The sequence below is a fragment of the Phycodurus eques genome, chromosome 10 (assembly GCF_024500275.1).
Source record: "Phycodurus eques isolate BA_2022a chromosome 10, UOR_Pequ_1.1, whole genome shotgun sequence".
Taxonomy (NCBI): Eukaryota; Metazoa; Chordata; class Actinopteri; order Syngnathiformes; family Syngnathidae; genus Phycodurus; species Phycodurus eques.
In genome coordinates, this window is record NC_084534.1 from 5508372 (window position 1) to 5528059 (window position 19688).

Genomic DNA, 19688 nt, shown 5'->3' on the forward strand with positions numbered 1-19688 from the left:
GCAATGATTAGTAAGGGGGAAGTTAGAAAGGCATTAAAGAGGATGAAAAATGGAAAGGCAGTTGGTCCTGATGACATTCCTGTGGAGGTATGGAAGCATCTAGGAGAGGTGGCTGTGGAGTTTTTCACCAGCTTTTTCAACAGAATTCTAGCGGAATTAAGAACAAGGCTGATGTGCAGAGCTGTGGGATCTATAGAGGAATAAAGTTGACGAGCCACACAATGAAGTTATGGGAAAGAGTAGTGGAGGCTAGACTCAGGACAGAAGTGAGTATTTGTGAGCAACAGTATGGTTTCATGCCGAGAAAGTGTAACACAGATGCATTATTTGCCTTGAGGATGTTGATGGAAAAGTACAGAGAAGGTCAGAAGGAGCTACATTGTGTCTTTGTAGATCTATCCATCCATCCATTGTCAACACCGCTTATCCTGGTTAGGGTCGCGGGGCGCTGGAGCCTATCCCAGCTGACTTCGGGCGATAGGCGGACTACCCTGAACTGGTCGCCAGTCAGTCGCAGGGGACATATAGACACGGACAACCATTCGCACTCACATTCACACCGTCACTGAGTGGGAACTGATCCCACGCTGCCCACACCAAAGTCAGGCGAGTGTACCACTACACCATCAGTGACTCTTTGTAGATCTAGAGAAAGCCTATGACAGAGTAACCAGAGAGGAACTGTAGTACTGCATGCGGAAGTCTGGGGTGGCAGAGAAGTATGTTAGAATAATACAGGACATGTACGAAGGCAGCAGAACAGTGGTGAGGTGTGCTGTAGGTGTGACAGACGAATTTAAGGTGGAGGTGGGACTGCATCAGGGATCAGCCCTGAGCCCCTTCCTGTTTGCAGTGGTGATGGATAGGCTGACAGATGAGGTTGGACTGGAATCCCCGTGGACCATGATGTTTGCAGATGACATTGTGATCTGCAGTGAAAGCGGGGAGCAGGTGGCGGAACAGTTCGAAAGATGGAGGCATGCACTGGAAAGCAGAGGAATGAAGATTAGTTGAAGTAAGAGAGAATATATGTGCATGAATGAGACGGGAGGTGGGGGAAGAGTGAGGCTACAGGGAGAAGAGATAGCAAGGGTGGAGGACTTTAGATACTTGAGGTCAACCTTCCAGAGCAATGGTGAGTGTGGTCAGGAAGTGAAGAAACGGGTCTAAGCAGGTTGGAACGAGTGGAGGAAGGTGTCGTGTGTTATGTAACACAATACTCTCTGCTCGGATGAAGGGGAAGGTTTATAAGACAGTGGTGAAGCCAGCCATGATGTACGGATTAGAAACAGTGGCACTGAAGAGACAACAGGAAAGCAGAGCTGGAGGTGGCGGAAATGATGATTTTGAGGTTCTCTCTCTGAGTGAGCAGCCAAATGTTAATTTTCCCTCATTTATGAAATTTCACCATTAATAACTTTCTCAGTTTTCAACCGATCAAACTGATCTCGGTTTCATGCTTTTTCTGTTTAGCATGTAACCATTTTGAAAATATTTGTAATATATCTACTTTTAAGTGATGAAAAAGCAAGATTGCATGGAGGAGTGAAAAATAAAGCTCAATAAAAATACAAAGGTGGCAAGCTAAGTCGTCAAATAAAAGGATGTCAAAAATGAAAAATACAGCGCGACCCTAGTGAGGATAAGCGTTAAAAAAGGATGGATGGATAAAAGAAAACCGACACATAACTATATTTTACTGATCGTGTTTACGGTGCATTACGGTAAAACATGGCTGCTTCATCGAACGTCTCTGTGTGAGGTTTCTGGTGAGTGCAGCGTCGCGTTTTCAGCGTTGAACTGTATTGTATGTTCATGGCAATGAGTTCGTAAAACTTGGTCACTGCTACTGCACGGAATGAAACAAGAGCAATGTTTGTAATTTGTAGAGTAATTCGGTTGTGTTCGGCAAGATTTCCTCGCACTCGCGTCAACGTGGTCAGAGTAAACAAAACTCCCATTGAAAAATGGTCAAGTGTAGTTTGCCAAGGAGATGAATAGCAAAGGATTTCACTTAACGACACAGCGCTATAGTCGCATTAATTTTAAGGATATTTTGTTGAATTCGGTGTGCATGTATCCCTGTAAATCGGTGATATCTGCTCAATATTCAATATTGTATCAGTGTTATGGGTGTAACGTGCTCAACTTGTATTCATGAAGTAGCGTGTCAAAGTCTTAAATATCAATGAATTCAGAATTGATTTCTATAGTAAATACAGCCATACAACCAAATATAATGACGATTATTTGGGTATTTGTTGTCGATAGTTTCACAAGACATTGAACAGACCATGAGATTAAATGACTCAACCACACAGGGGCGCACGATAGTCAGCAGGTCTCAAGCCTGTGTTGAAATCATTCTTCCTGTCCCTTGCTCCTGCAGTTCCTCGTCACAAAAATATTCACAATGATAACGCCTGCATTTGACGTGAGTCAGAATCCTGAGTACCTGATCCTCTCGGTCCGTGTTCCCTACACCAGAACGTCAGAGTTTGACCTCTATATCGATGGCACAGATGTCAAATTCTATGCCAAACCGTACTTTCTTAGGTGAGTTGATCAGCATTCTTGAATGTATATGACGGTGAACATCTGAAGAAATCTGTTTTGAATTATAGGGGTGTAATCGCATTTTATTGATCTTAAAATGTCTCCATTTCTCTATAAATTTAGTAGCATAAGAAGAATTACATGATAACCATCAGTGTCATTTTAACTCTAGGTTAACGCTGCCAGGTAGGGTAGTGGAAGATGGAAGAGAAAAGGCCTCATTCGACATTGATAAAGGTATTTAATAACACAAATCCCTGAAAAGCTTCAGTTTAAGTGAATAATAATAGCATGTTTTACTGGAGTATTTACACAACCAAGGTTTTGCTGACTTTTCCCCCCCTTGTTGACACCCTGTGAAATATATATATATATATATACACACACACACACAGTGGGTAGGGAAAGTATTCAGACCCCCTTAAAAATTTCACTCTTTGTTATATTGTATCCATTTGCTAAAATCATTTCAGTTTATTTTTGACAGAAAAAAACGGAATTGTTGAAATTTTTGCACATTTATTAAAAAATAAAAACTGAAATATCACACAGCCATAAGAATTCAGACCCTTTGCTCAGTATTTAGGAGAAGCACCATTTTGAGCATGAACAGCCATGTTGGAGCGTAATTGTAAAACTCACTAAAAATATTCTTTTCATTTCTGTAACATATAATAGTCATACAATAATTACTGTGGAAACGAAAACATCAATTAAAATGGCCGTAAATGAGCAACATTCACCTCTCCCAGCAGCGGTGTGGGTGGTCACGACCCAACACTCCTCTTGTTCTCACTGATATGTTTTTATTGCATTTGTTGATCCCAATCTCATTTCTTTTAACGTGTGTATGTAAGTTAACTTGCTAGTGACTCAGCGATGTTGGTTTCCAACTTTTATCCACGATAACTTTGAGTGTTGTAACTAGACTTTACACCGATTTGATCGCACTGATCGGTATCGGCCGATATTTAGCATTTTATGCTGATTGGCTTTAATGTCATAATTCGCCGATCCGATCAATGATGTCATTGATCGGCTCTGCAAAAGACATTAACTCCGTGTCGCACAGTATATTTGAATCCAAAAGCTAGTTTATTTTTAGCCTTGTCGCGTGTCTTTTGACATAGTACTGTAAATATCTGACGGCCAATGAAGTTATTTTAAAAAAAAATAAAAAAACAAAATATGTCGGCGGTGTGGGACAGAGAACACGTCGGAGACAGGCAACACGTAATGTCAGACAACAAGACAAATTTGCTGTCACTATTGCACTGTCAGACTACTGCAATAAAATCTTGTATTCCGATACCACCGCATCCCGTTTTTTACGATCATTGGGCTTTATCTTGTCAACACAAATGCGACCGGATACACTCGTTACCGTGGCGACGACAACAATAGTGGATTGCAGCGACTGTATTATAAGGACAAAATGGGGAAAAACGTGTTGGTGGTCACCAGTGCTCAGGACAGGAGAGGATGTTCGTTTAAGGGTTGCTTGAGGTATGTTCCCGTACTTTTAATTCAATACGGCTCGCAAGCAGGCAATAAAATGTTATGTAGCCTAGCAAGCTAGTGATATCACGAATGGTTGGACGTAAACATCCTGCCGTTCTGTCGAATCATGCTCTAACGTTTCGGTGTGGATGAAGTAATTTAATTAAAAATAAAGTAATTTAATTATAGTAAGTTAGCTCCCATTATTTCTGTCATGTAATGTTGGTTTGACTTGACATGATTAGAATGCACGATCTGACTAGAGCAGTGATTTCCAACACCTATGGAGCCAAGGAACATATTTTACAATCGAAAAATCTCACGGCACACCAACAAACAAAAATGTCACAAAAAGTGGATACATTAATTACTGTATTTACTTCCTGCCATCTAATAGAAGACCATTCATTTGTTCTGTCTGTCACTATGCCTCACTGGCATAAATAGAGAAACAAAGATACATTATTTATTGTAAACATCATTTTTTGAGCAATTAAGTACAAAAGTATATACAGTAAATGAACAGGTTATTTAAATAGACACATTCCTCCATCTTGTGATCGGATCGGTTATCCATCCATCCATCTATCCATTTTCTACTGCTTATCCGAGGTCGGGTCAGCGGGGGCAGTAGCTTTAGCAGGGACACCCAGACTCCCCTCTCCCCAGTCAATTCATCCAGCTCTTCCGGAGGGATCCCGAGGCGTTCCCAGGCCAACCGAAAGACATAGTCTCTCCAGTGTGTCCTGGGTCGTGTCCTGGGTCTCCTCCTGGTGGGACATGCCCAGAACACCTCACCAGGGAGGCGTCCGGGAGGCATCCTAATCAGATGCCCCAGCCACCTCATCTGGCTCCTCTGATCGGTTATCATTTTTTGTAATTTGCTGATCGGCCCCAAAAATCCTGATCGTGTAAAGGCTAATTATTTCTGTCATGTTGTAATGTTGGTTTGACCTGACTGATTAGAATACATGACCTGACTAGACTCTAAAGAATGCTTTTGAAGATACTCAGGATACAGTACTCAAGTTTATACAGGAAATGAATTTAAATAGACACATTGCTCCATCTTGTTATCGGATCGGTGATCGGTTATCGTTTTTTTTAACTCTGTGATCGGCCCCAAAAATCCTGATCGTGTAAAGGCTAGTTGTAAGGTTGTTGCCGCTTCACCGCCTGTCATGACGTGGAGAGGTTCTCCCAGCCACCTGCCGCAATTTCCTGAATCTGCCTAGTACGGACAGCGATCGGCGCTGACATACAGCTGTGGTCCGGAGACGTGACACGAAAAGCATGATCGAAATGGAAAGAGAGGAATAAGAGCAGGACAACAGGCGAAAAACCTCCGTTAAACCACAAAAAGATACAGTGGGTACGGAAAGTATTCAGACCCCTTTAAATGTTGCACTCTTTGTTATATTGGAGCCATTTGCAAAAATCATTAATGTACACACAGCACCCTTTGCTCAGTATTTCGTAGAAGCACCCTTTTGAGCTAATACAGCCAGTGAGTCTTTTTGGGAATGAGGCAACAATATTTTTTACACCTGGATTTGGGGATCGTGTGCCATTCCTCCTTGCAGCACCTCTCCAGTACTGTCAAGTTGGATGGTGAACGTTGGTGGACAGCCATTCACAGCCAGGTCTCTCCAGAGATGCTCAATTGGGTTTAAGTCAGGGCTCTGGCTGGGCCATTCAAGAACAGTCACAGAGTTGTTCTGAAGCCACTCCTTCATTATTTTAGCTGTGTGCTTCGGGTCATTGTCTTGTTGGAAGATGAACCTTAGGCCCATTCTGAGGTCCTGAGCACTCTGGAGAAGGTTTTCGTCCAGGATATCCCTGTACTTGGCCGCATTCATCTTTCCTTCGATTGCAACTAGTCGACCTGTCCCTGAAGCTGACAAACACCCCCACAGCATGATGCTGACACCACTATGCTTCACTGTTGGGACTGTATTGGACTGGTGATGAGCAGTTTCTGTTTTTCTCCACACAGACCACACCGAATTAAGGCCAAAAAGTTCTATCTTGGTCTCATCAGATGAGAGAATCTTATTTCTCACCATCTTGGAGTCCTTCAGGTTTTTATTTTTTTAGCAAACTCCATGGGGGCTTTCAACTGTCTTGCACTGCGGAGAGACTTCCGTCGGACCACTCTGCCATTAAGCCCCGACTGGTGGAGGGCTGCAGTGATGGTTGCCTTTCTATAACTTTCTCCCATCTCCCGACTGCTTCTCTGGAGCTCAGCCACAGTGATCGTTGGGTTCTTCTTTACCTCGCTCACCAAGGCTCTTCTCCCCCGATTGCTCACTTTGGCCGGACGGCCAGCTCTAGGAAGGGTTCTGGTCATTACAAACGTCTTCCATTTAAGGATTATGGAGGCCACTGTGCTCTGAGGAACCTTAAGTGCAGCAGAGATTTTTTTTCTAACCTTGACCAGATCTGTGCCTTGCCACAATTCTATCTCTGAGCTCTCCAGGCAGTTCCTTTGACCTCATGATTCTCATTTGCTCTGATATGCACTGTGAGCTGTAAGGTCTTATATGGACAGGTGTGTGGCTTTCCTATTTAAGTCCAATCAGTATAATCAAACACAGCTGGACTCCAATGAAGGTGTAGAACCTATCTCAAGGATGATCAGTACAAAATGGACAGCACCCGAGTTAAATATATGAGTGTCACAGCAAAGGGTCTGAATACTTATGGGTGTGTGATATTTCAGTTTTTCGTTTTTAATAAATCTGCAAAAATTTCAACAGTTCCGTTTTTTTTCCTGTCAATATGGGGTGCTGTGTGTACCTTTTTAATGAGGGAAAATGAACTTGAATGATTTTAAATGGCTGCAATATAACAGAATGAACATTTTAAGGGGGTCTGAATACTTTCTGTACCCACTGTATGTCTCCACATTGACGGGTACTGTAACACAGCAGTAGTTAGAGAACATATTTGTACGCTGAATATTGAACTATTGACAGTTTCTCTCAGCCGTTTTATTTCCCTCGTTGGTTTCCACAGCTCTATTATACACTACGTTTGTGTATATTCACCCGCAATGGGGTGGGAGAGGGGGAGACGGGGACAGTTGGACTCGGCACAGCCTTCGTCATATCGAAACGACGGACCGCTTTGTTTTAATGCTGAATTCCAGCTGTAGGGGGCGCCAAACATCTCGGATTATAGCTTTAAGGGAGTATTAATTATTTTTTTACATTTAATTTTAATTTATTAAACTTAAACTTCAGCTCCAAGATGGCGCCTACCCGTGTGAACGCCGCGGTTACGTTCTGTCTAGTACTGTCTATGTTTTTGTGTTTTTCGTTTGTCTTTGGAGACATTACGCGACACACTTACACAAGGGAAGACTTGCTACACATCTGGGAGCCTACCCCGTATTTTCTTACACCAACTTTCGCAAATCCGCTAATTTTTTTCCCGAGTTACTGACCGGGGGCGTTTGCGGTCTATGGAGCATGGAGATGGAGGTGACATACGGGGAAGCGCACCGGCATCCAAGTGAAGCTCTGCAAGAGAGGATACAGATTGCCGTTCCCGTCGATCCACCTTGAAAATCTACGCTCTCTACCCAACAAAATGGACGAGCTTCATCTCCTGACAAAGACCATTAAGACTTCAGACATTTCGCCGCCCTGTGCTATACGGAGACTTCGTTTTGTGAGGCTGTCCCCGATGGCGCCGTAATGCTTCCCGGCTTCCTTCTTCACCAGGCAGACCGCATCAGGGAGTTATGGGGGGAAAACAAAAGGCGGCGGGATTTGAAAAATGGTGCACGGATGTCACGGCAGCACACACTGCAGCCTGCATTCAGAGTCGCTATTTTTCATCACACCTCTGACTTCTGCGTTGACCGTCCACGGATAGGATGTGAGACGCATCTTCAAACAACAAAAGATTAACAAAGTGGCAGGCCCAGACCTTGTGTCCCCATCCTGCCTCAAAGTCTGCGTGGGCCAGGTCAGTGCCAGTCTTCACACAGATCTTCAAGAGATCTCTGGAACTTTGCGAAGTACCATCCTGTTTCAAACACTCCACCATCATCCCAGTCCCCAAGAAACCTGCAGTCTCGGGTTTGAATGACTACAGGCCTGTCGCCTTGACATCTGTGGTCATGAAGTCCTTTGACACCTCGTGCTGGACCACCTCAAGAGTGTCGCAGGTCCCCTGATTGACCCCCTGCACTTTGCCTACCGAGCAAACCGGTCTGCAGATAATGCAGTCAACATGGAACTGCACTTTTTCCAAGAATACCTTGACGGTGTGGGGACTTACGCGAGGATCCTGTTCGTGGACTTCAGCTCTGTGTTCAACACCATCTTCCCCAAACTCCTCTCCTCCAAGCTTCTCCAGCTCAGCGTCTCGCCTGCCATCTGCCAGTGGATTTACAGCTTCCTAACAGGCAGGACACAGCAGGTGAGGCTCGGGGAGGCCACCTCATCTACACGCACCGGGGCGCCGCAAGGTTGTGTCCTCTCTTCTCGCTCTGCACAAACGACGGCACTTCAACACTCTGCCTCATCAAAGACCGTGATGAGTCTACGTATAGACAGGAAATGGAGCATCTGGAGCTGTGGTGCGGCCGATACAACCTGTAGCTGAACACGCTCAAGACTGTAGAGATGATCGTGGACTTCAGGATGCATCCTTTGCCAGCTGCCCCTCACGCTGTCCAACTACGCTGTGTCAACTGTCAAGACCTTCAGGTTCCTGAGAATTACAGTCTCTCAGGACCTGAAGTGGGAGATCAACATCAACTCCATCCTCAAAAAGGTGGATGTACTTCCTGCGGCTTCTGAGGAAGTCCTGCCTGGCCACAGGAGCTGTTGAGGCAGTTATACACAGCAGTCATCGAATCAGTCCTGTGTTCTTCCATCACACTCTGGTTTGGTGTTGCTACAAAAAAGGACAAACCCCGACCGCAACGGACAATCAATCAAAACTGCTGAAAAGATTGTCAGTACTCCCCTACCCACCCTTGAGGACTTGCACACTGCCAGAACTAAGACAAGAGCATGCAAAATCCTCTTGGACCCTCCACATCCTGGTTACCATCCTCTTCCAGCTCCTTCTCAGGTAGGTGCTACCGAAGAATCCAAACTAAAACAATCAGACATTCAAAAAGCTTCGTCCCTCTTGCCATTAACTTCTTAAACAGTTAACTTACAATTGTTGTCACATTTCTGTCGGGCCTATTATACATTACCCGTGCACTCACTGTAGTAGTTTCCCCACACTGCACTATTTGCATATATGTTGTTGACCAATACTGGCCACTCATGTGCTTGAGTAGCATCTGCAACATTTGCACAATCGACATTGTCCCAGATTATTGCACTTCTAATCACTTTAAACTGCATACATTTCTTGAAGTCTCGGCGCACAATGCACAATGTTCATTGCACCGGACTATTGTTCTATTAGTCATTTCAAACTGCTCTAATTGCTAGAGGACAATTCTCATGAAAAAATAAATAAATGAATGAATAAATTGTACCGGCATAACCAGATTACTAGCAACCTTTTATTGCTCAGTGACTGTTTTTTTCAATGTCTTTATGTCTCAAAGGTATTCTCTGTCAATTGACTGTTTGCTGTCGTACTAGAGTGGCTCCAACTTCCGGATACAAATACCTTGGCTGTTTTTGACATACTTGGCAAATAAAGATGATTCTGATCCTGATTTTGATTATACAGACAATGTTTCCAGAGTTTGTTTTGGTGAGGTGTCAGTGCATTTCTAAAGCAAACCAGTTTGTTTCCTGAGAAGAAAAAAACTTTACAAAATGTGATCATAGCTCCATTACCAAACTGGAGAACAACAAAAACCTGGAATTGGAATACAAGAAGCTTATGAATTATAGCAGTAACATATTTCACGACATACAGGTATATATGTGATATCTTATTTGGCGAAATCTACTCAGAGCGTTGCCATACATGGGATTGCTTTTTTTTCTATTTTTTTTAGCAGACTCCATGATTAAATAATCGTTTTTGTCACAGGAAGTTGGCCATGCTCCAACTGGACAGCTAACATGCAAAATTTCCAAGGATCCATTCTACTTTTTTCTTTTCTGTTCATGAATCGCATCAACATGTACCACTTCTGAAAACAACGAGGCTTCATACGTCGTCATTTGCCTATATACCTAATCACGCTTCGATACGCACTTTATCAATGACTTCCTAGATTTCTCGAGACACTCTTCAAAGCCTCAGCGCAATTTGTCTCAGCACTACAGTGAGCCTCTCCTCAGAGAAGATAAAATGGCTGCGACATGGCCTGACAGACCTACTAAAATAATCAAATTTTAATAGCCATTTTTTTCAATGCCAGCACACTCACTTTTTTAGAGATTAGGCTCAATAAGTAGCTACCCCACAAGCACTGCTTCTAGTTGTCTTGGTAACGACAGCTTTGGTCCCCCAAGGGATGTGTGTGTGAGTGTGCCTTATTTTCATGAGACTACACCACTTCCTCAAAACAGCCTAATTTCATTGAGGCTCGAAACAGGATATGTGAATGGGACACTTAAAGGGGGTTTACATGGAGACTTTTATTCCGATTATAATGGGTTTAAAACGGAATGAAAATGGTCTCTTAAACACCTCAATTGGAATAAACAGGCCAAGTCTTAATGGAATTTCATTCGATTTCACAGGGGAGGAATATTCCTTTTACCAAACCGATCAGAAGTAAATTTCCGTCATGTAAACGATCAATTGGAATGAACCCAGGAAGCGCTCCATTTGCACATGCTCTGTCTTGACGTAAATGCACGGTGACATCATCTTTTATGCACGTAAATATGGCGGCTTCCAACCAGAGCTCCTATGCTACGGATATGTTGTTCTTTTATTACCTGTAACTTGATTTTTTTTCAAGTGGTTTTAATAAAAGTGTAAAAACAATTCCAACTACTGGGCTAAATATACCTCCATCTCGATAAATGACGTGACCTTTACGACGATATGTGCTTGTCACATGGCTTTTCCGATTAAATGTAGTTCACATGTATACACTCAATTGGAATATATCATGCCACATGTAAACAGTTGACCAGAGATCTTCAGTTGGAATGATTTCAACCGGAATGACAAAAAAAGTCTCCATGTGAACCCAGCATAACTGTATTATTGACTGCACACTAAACGTTCAATAGTGTAAATTGATTTTCCCATTGAGAGATTATGAGTACAAATGAAATAAACTTCTTGGCTAATGCTAATTTGTGCTAACACTGCAGCGCCTCATACAGTTTAGCTTTGACATTACAGTGGATCATCGGCCAGCTTCACTGCCAATTCATATATTGGCTGGGAAACTAAGTGCAGGGGTGTTTGCCATGTTAATTAGCCACACTGTTTGGTAACAGTGAGGCAGAAATTCAGAGCGGCTTATCCACAGGCATATTTTCATAAATTGGAAGATATAGATTTACCTGGTTGTTTAATTTAACAATTGACGGGTGGGCAGACCCAACTAAAAATTTCTCCATTTAATCTCTTTAAATCATATGACACGTTTGTCATCATTGAAGACACTAAATGGCTCTATACTGTGTTGTGTTCATCGCTACCATAGGGAATTTAATGGGTAATTTAGATTTTAGCTACTGTACTGTGCACTGTAATTTCTATAATTAGTGATAGAGAAGTTGAATTTCTTTTAGCAACTTTTTGCGAAGTTCTCATAACCAAAGGCCTCTTGACTTTTGAAGTCATGATATTACAAAAATGTTACAAATAATATGTTTTCTATGTCTATCTCTATGCAGTACTGTCTAGCACTTTGATCTGCCATTGACTTTCATATAATCAGTTGTAATGAAGTCTTTATGGAGACATCTGCCTCATTGACGCTGACACCACTTTGGGCGTCTGTCAGCATGGCCCTAGTTGACATGCTGTGTCTAAATACATCTGCTCATAAATATCCTTTAATGAGTGTCCTTGTGTGGACTTATAACGAGCAGCTATTTATTTTTATTTGGGACGTTAAGTCATCCACATTCCTTTTATACAGTAGAATGTTTTACTGTTTACAATTCAGAAAATATGCACACTATATCCACAAAGATAGATTCAGGACTGTGTTCATAGCACTAATAAACAGCTGTATGTCCTGTCCAACTGCAGGTCTCTTCACTGTGCAGATCCCCAAAGAAATCGCTGGAGAGCACTTTGAAGGCCTCCAGATGCTGACAAGTCTCCTTGCTCCCAGAGGGTCCCGCTCAGCAAAGCCTCTGCTACAGGACATCAACCCAGGTAATTCCAATACATCATCAGCAGTCTGTGCTCATTTACTTGCAATGATGATTAAAAATAGATAGCTATTACTCATGAATTAATGTTTGTTGTTTTATTTTAAAAGATTGCAGTGAAAGTGTGGACAATGATGAAGCAGAGGATGAGGAGGATTTTGACTGGCAAGTTGAGCAGGAAGTTTATGTCGAGAGGTCTGAAGAGGGGCTAAGTGACCTGCAGAAATACGGCTTTGGCAATCAGAGATATGGAGTGTTTGCCAGATTACAGGTAAAACGAATGATTAACACCCTTTACGTCCTTTGCACAGATCATTCAAAGATGATTACAGCTATTTATCTTAAATTAGTAATGCCACAGTTTTTTTGTCCCCACTGTGTTCTCACAGGAAGAACTCAGTGATGTGATAGATGTCAAAAACCCAGACAGAACAACAATAGCTGAAAGGAGGCAAGCGCGGATGCATGCGGAGGCTTCGGCCTTCTCCCCTGATCATTACCTGTGAGTTTAGCAAAGACAAAGATCCAAACTTTTTTTTTTTTTTTTTTTTTTTTTTCCTTCCCTCTCGGCTACTGCTGAAGTATTTCTTATCGTTGCAGAGCTGATTTGTTTGAAGACGCTGAGATAAAGAGACTACTGAAATTCAGATCTTGGTGGACAAAGCTTTGTCGTTCACCAGAGCAGGAAGAAGAGCCTGGTATGTTTGTCATAATTTATGCCGGTATACTATAATTGATAAAAATGTGATTCAAACATTCCATTTTATATAAATTATGTTGCAAGTAAGTCATCCGTTAGGTGTGCTATTCGCGATTAGGTCAGCAGAAACTTTGAGGTTAGTTGTGTGGTATGTGAGAAGCCTCTAGTATAGCCTCTTGTTTAATACTGTTGTAAGAACTACACTTGAGAAAGTACTGATTGCCTCTATAACTGTGTCAGTCATGATCCATTTTGAGTATCATGAGGGACCTGGGCGGCACGGTGAGCAACTGGTTAGCATATCTGCCTCACGGTTCTGAAGACTGTGTGGAGTTTGGATGTTCTCCCCGTGCCTGTGTGGGTTTTCTACGGGTACTCCGGTTTCCTCCCACATCCTACAAACATGCGCGCTAGGTTGATTGAAGACTCTAAATTGCCCATAGGTGTGAATGTGAGTGCGAATGGTTGTTTGTTTCCATGTGCCCTGCGATTGGCTGGCGACCAGTTCAGGGTGTACCTCGCCTCCCGCCCGAAGATAGCTGGGATAGGCTCCAGCAGCCGAGTGAGGATAAGCGGTAAAGAAAATGGATGGATGGATATTTATATATTTAATTAATATATATGTATTATATACTGCATTTATGTATTTAATATTTTACAATCCATATTTATTTATTATTATTTTTTTGATAAACAAGTGCATTGAACTTTCAAAAGAAAACTACGGGGGTGATCAAAATGTTTGCACCTTCAAAGCCAATCGATAGTACGTTTTAAGTTATTCTATGAAAATGCTATGCTATGACTTATTTTTTCTCACTTTATTTCTGAAGTGATATTAAACAGACCCTTCACAAATAAGAATTTGCATTCAGTAGTGCTGCAGTTGTCGAATATGATACTGACAATTCTATCGTAATAATCAGGTACAAGAATAAAATATAGTTTTGCTTCGTTAAAGAGGCAATTATGAATAGATGAGAAAATGAGACATTTCACTTACTAATGAAAGACCAATTGGTTTGCTCTTTTAGATAATCAGCAGCATTTTTCTTCAAATTCACATTGTGCATATAGCAGGAAACTGCATTTTCTTGTCTACAAACATTTCAAAAACATAGGGCAGTTCAAAAAAGGGAACACAAGTTTGCAATCTTGTTATAAACTAACAATTTTATCCAACTGTGGTATCTCTGTTCCAACACGAGGGGCCACTATGTAAAAATACGTCAGAAAGCGGTGAAGAAGAATCAAGAATGTAGTTTCGTGTCGAATAGATGCTAGCTGTGTGCTTTTCGATTGGTAAATAAAGTGACTCAAAAAAGAAAAACAAGACTGATTCTTGAGAACACTACACTGACTAAACCAGACTGTAATGAACAGGAAGCCCAGACAGCGCACGGCTGGCCGCCGTGTAAGTATTTACGTGATTGCTCACAAAGCTAGCTGCTAATGCTAACAAAAACAAGCAGACGTGACGTCGAGCTATGGCTGATGCATGTCACCTGACAGATGGATGTGGACACAAGTGCTAATGAAGTAGAAAGTGAGTCCTTTGTGCTCTCCAGTGTCAGGGCCATCACACTGACAGGCCCCAGCTGTCCACTGGAGGTCTGTATTCATTCGCCACTTGCTGCAAACTAAATGGACCTGACAACTCGGACTCTCACTACCTACTGAAGCTTGTTATGGCTAGATTGAGATGCCAATTGGAAAACTGACCTTTGACCACATTTAGGGCGACCACTGCGCAACCTAATTTTAAGATTAAAAGTACATAGTTGTTGGCTCAAAATTACCACAGTGTTTGCATTTACACTAGCCATATTTGGCCTTCCAAGGTCATATTTTGAACCTCATTTATTAAATCAGAGGATTGTTTTGGATCCCTCAGCAGTATTTTTGACGAAGCATATTTAGCAGATGCTATTAGGCCATCTGGACCTGTGGTGAGCGCTGAGGAGACAGACTGCGTCTCTAACTGAAGGAATTAGTTGGAAAATTAATTTCCCGTCAGCTGAAGACCTTATATGCTGTGAGTTAATGCCCATTTTAATTAATGCGTTCCATATTGGAGACAAATAACCATGCATGATGGTGATTAAGAGAGTAAATCTATCCGGATGTTTACAACTTAAAAAAAGAATGCATTTACCTTTTTGTACCCAAATATGAAGTGACTCACTGGGCTTTTCTGAGAAGTCATTTTTTTTCTGTTCAGGAATGCAAGTACTCAGTAATCAGTACATAATAATGATCTTTCAATTATTTTTTATTGGAAAAATATTCTTGGATTCTTCGTTCTTGGATGAACAAAATAATTATTTTAACTTTAAATATATTTTAGTGTTTCTACATTTATGTGTACATATACACAGTGCCACTGGAAAGTATTCCACATTTTGCTACATATTTTATATATGTAGTAAAAACATATTTTCAGACGGTTGTGCAAATTTAAATGTATGTAAACATTTAAACATAATAGGTATTCACATCCTTGGCTTAATATTTTGTTGAAGCAACTTTGGCAGCAATCACAGTCTCAAGTCTTCTTGGGTATGTCTCTCAGTCAGGTTGGATGGGCAGCGTAGTGGACAGCCATTTTTAGGTCTTTCCAGAGATGTTCGATTGGATTCAAGTCTGGGTTCTGGCTGGGCCACTCAAGGACATTCACAGGCTGCTAGGCTGCTCCTGAAGCCACTCCTTTGTCATCTTGGCTGTGTGTTTTGCGTCATTATCATGTTGGAAGATGAATCGACGGCCTAGTCTGAGTTCTCTTTGGCAGCTGTCATCTTACCCACCATTATGACAATAGGAATGGTGTTAGCCAGGTGATGAGCAGTGCCTCCTCTTCTCCAGATATGACGCTTGCAATTCAGGCCAAAAAGTTCGATTTTTGTTTCATCAGACCAGAGAATTTAGTTTCTGCAGGTCTGAGAATCCTTAAGGTGCCTTTTGGCAAACTCCCAAGCGGGCTGCCATGTGCCTTTTAGTGAGAAGTGGCTTCCGTCTGGCCACTCTACCATAAAGGCCTGATTGGTGGAGTGGTTGATCTCTCTCTCTCTCTCTCTCTTGATCTCTCTCTCTCTCGATCTCTCTCTCTCTCTATCTCTCTCTCTATCTATCTCTCTCTCTATCTATCTATCTATCTATCTATCTATCTATCTATCTATCTATCTATCTATCTATTTATTATATACACACACACATACATACACAAACACACTTATGCATGCACCTAGGGTTATGAACTTCATTGGTTCCGTGACGCTGTTTGTAACCTGAAACATTCTTAAACTGAGGTACTTTTTCCCATTTAAATTAATGGAAATGCAATTACTCCATTCCAGCCCCAAAATTAAATTTACTCTGTTTAATCAGTGTATGGTTAAAAAAAATAGTGCAATATAGAAATAAGTGAAAACACAATATTATAAAGAAATAAAACACTAAATCAATATCCATCCATCTTCTACCGCTTATCCGAGGTCGGGTCGCGGGGGCAGTAGCTTTAGCAGGGATGCCCAGACTTCCCTTTCCCCAGCCACTTCATCCAGCTCTTCCGGGGGGATCCCGAGGCGTTCCCAGGCCAGTCGAGAGACGTAGTTTCTCCAGCGTGTCCTGGGTCGTCCCCGGGGGCTCCTCCCAGTGGGACGTGCCCGGAACACTTCACCAGGGAGGCATCCGAATCAGATGCCCCAGCCACCTCATCTGGCTCCTCTCGATGTGAAGGAGTAACGGCTCTACTCTGAGATCCTCCCGGATAACCGAGCTTCTCACCTTATCTGTAAGGGAGAGTCCGGACACCCTGCGGAGGAAACTCATTTCGGCCGCTTGTATCCGGGATCTCGTTCTTTCGGTCACGGAAAATCAAAATCAATATAATATTTTATTTCTCATTAACTTTAACTAAGGAGGGGAAAGAGGGAGAGGATTATAGCTTCTCATTGAAGAAGAGTCTTCCACAATAACGGGGAAATTCTGATTAAGGTGTTTTTTTGTTTTGTCTATTTTATTGGTTGATTGTGACACAAAAAATCGATCCAGGGAAACTTTTCTGTTCAGAAAAATAATCTGAAAGTGGGACGTCACATTGTCATTTTAAAGATTAATTTCTCTGTTGGCCAATATGCTTTACATTTCTTGTGATATTTTTTTTTTATTGCCTATAGCGCCACTGAGCGCTTTCACATTTTTTTTCAGTCTGATAAAGAGCAAAAAAAACAAAAACAAAGATGCAGTGCCTACCTAAGTTAAATTGCGTGACGCACAGTCAATGACAGTTGCACAACGCTCAGATCTTTCTGCTCATCTACAATGCTGTGAAAAAGTATTGGCCCCCTTCTCAAATTCTTAGAATTTTGTATACTTTCCCCACATCCATTGATTCATTTTCTGTACCGCTTATCCTCACTCGGGTCACGGGCTTGCTAGCGCCTATCACAGCTGACTCTGGGCGAGAGGCGGGGTACGCCCTAAAATGCTCGCCAGCCAATCGCAGGGCACATATAAACAAACACCCATTCGCACTCACATTCACATTTAGAGTCTCCAATTATAACCTACCATGCATGTTTTTGGGATGTGGGAGGAAACCGGAGTACCTGGAGAAAACCCACGCAGGCATGGGGAGAACATGTAAACTCCACACAGGCGTGGCTAGATTTCAGAACTGTGAGGCAGATGTGCAAACGGTCTTAAACCATGTTTAAGACCATAATACAAATGTCAATATCAGACGAATACAACCCAAGTGAACTTAAAATGCTGTTTTTAAATGGTGATTTCCATCCATTTTCTGAGCCGCTATTCCTCACTAGGGTCGCGGGCGTGCTGGAGCCTATCCCAGCTATCATCGGGCAGGAGGCGGGGTACACCCTGAACTGGTTGCCAGCCAATCGCAGGGCACATACAAACAAACCACCATTCGCACTCACATTCACACCTACGGGCAATTTAGAGTTCCCAATTCATGCATGTTTTTGGGATGTGGGAGGAAACCGGAATGCCCGGAGAAAACCCACGCAGGCACGGGAAAACATTTAGACTCCACACAGGCGGGGCCGGGGATTGAACCCCGGTCCTCAGAACTGCGAGGCTGACGCTCTAACCAGTCGGTCACCGTGCCGCAATGGTGATTTCATTTAAGGGGAAAAAAAACCAACTATTCAACATGAATAAAGGAGAGCAGTTTTGCAAAAGGTTTAGGAGGGCATTTAGATTATGTGAGTAGCTCTGTAACAAAACTGGTCATGTATAAACAGACTTGATTCATGAAACTTCTACTGACGTCAACGTGTTCAAAGCCAACCTTTTGGCAGAATTTTTAATCAGACAGAGGTCAGGACTCTGAGATAGTCAAATAAACAGTATTTCAACCCGCCCTATTACCTAACAATCAACAGTATGTGCTTGAAGATACTGTCATAGTTAAAACATTCAGCTTTGTTTCAACCATCAAATTTAAGGTTGTGCTGCACCTCCGTCCACTTTGTCTCAATCGAGTGTAAACATCATGGCACTGAATTTCCAGCAACTTCTAGTTGGTGGTAAGCATGTGATATGGTGTTTCTTGCATACCTTGTGATAATCTGAATACATTTCCAGGGTGATTGTTTGGAACCTCTTCCAACCATTGGCAAAATGGAAATGAATCTTTATTCATAGATCACAAGCTCAGTGAGCATGTTGGACTTGAAAAAAAAAAGAACTTAAATTATTTTAGCAAATGGCTGCAATATATATATATATCTGTATATCTTGTGCCTTTCTTCATTTTCTCATAAAATATTCTCTAGTTGGATTCCATTATTTATTTTACACTACATTTATCAATTACTTTGCTATAAATACATCAGAGATTAGAACAGAGATGCTTGTCTAATTTTGTTTTTTATTTTTAGTTAAAGTGTGGTTCCTTTGCTTGCAAATGTTTGCCAAACAATGAAATAATCAGTCATCGAAGCATGGGTTAATCACAGAAGACAGTGACTCCAGAGGCAAATTGTGCCTAGACACAAATAACATTTTCAGTTTGGCAAACTCAAAAAGCATTCATGGATGTATTCTGTAGTGAAACGCTTACGCAGATCTAATGTAATTAATCCAGGTTGTTAGTAATCCACTTTAGTCCGCCCATGCTTTAAAAAAAAACATCTTTAATTTACTAACACAAAATATAAACAGACAATAAGACTCTTAAGAGAACCATCTGTCTCAACAGTTCTACACTCAAAATGAGTCTCCCCCCCACAGTAACCAAAATGAGATGTCCCGCTGGGCATGCTTTGCAATTCCAGTACATTCTGTAATATGTGACAATTCAGTTCAACAGATCAGTGAAAGAAAAGCATAGCAATTGCAGCATCACGATTTTTACGGCAAAAGACACATACCCCATAAACAGAGTAAAACAATAGCATACTTGTTAGCCTACACATACAGTAGTCCCGAATGTGGTTTTGAATTACACCGGTTTTGAATTAGACCTCAATTTAAAATGCCCTTTTCCTTCTTCTTAAGACACTACCAGAATAATTCAATGTGTTGTTATGTAAGTCGATCAATTCCTATCTTTGTATGTTTACGAACATTTTGATTTCGGTTTTACGTGCATTTGTAGGTTTTACATGAATTTGTTGGAAAAC

The 19688-nt window shown here is 41.8% G+C and overlaps 1 protein-coding gene across 1 annotated transcript in view; it reads left to right on the top strand.

Annotated features, from left to right (window-relative positions):
- Positions 1–1725: 1725 nt before the first annotated feature.
- shq1 (SHQ1, H/ACA ribonucleoprotein assembly factor) overlaps positions 1726–19688 on the top strand; it is a 48516-nt gene continuing 30553 nt past the window's right edge. The window contains exons 1-7 of the mRNA XM_061687874.1: positions 1726–1769; positions 2390–2556; positions 2729–2793; positions 12214–12342; positions 12449–12609; positions 12728–12840; positions 12939–13036. Coding sequence (XP_061543858.1) covers positions 2414–2556; positions 2729–2793; positions 12214–12342; positions 12449–12609; positions 12728–12840; positions 12939–13036 — 709 coding nt within the window. The 5' untranslated portion in view covers positions 1726–1769; positions 2390–2413. The remainder of the gene's footprint in view (positions 1770–2389; positions 2557–2728; positions 2794–12213; positions 12343–12448; positions 12610–12727; positions 12841–12938; positions 13037–19688) is intronic.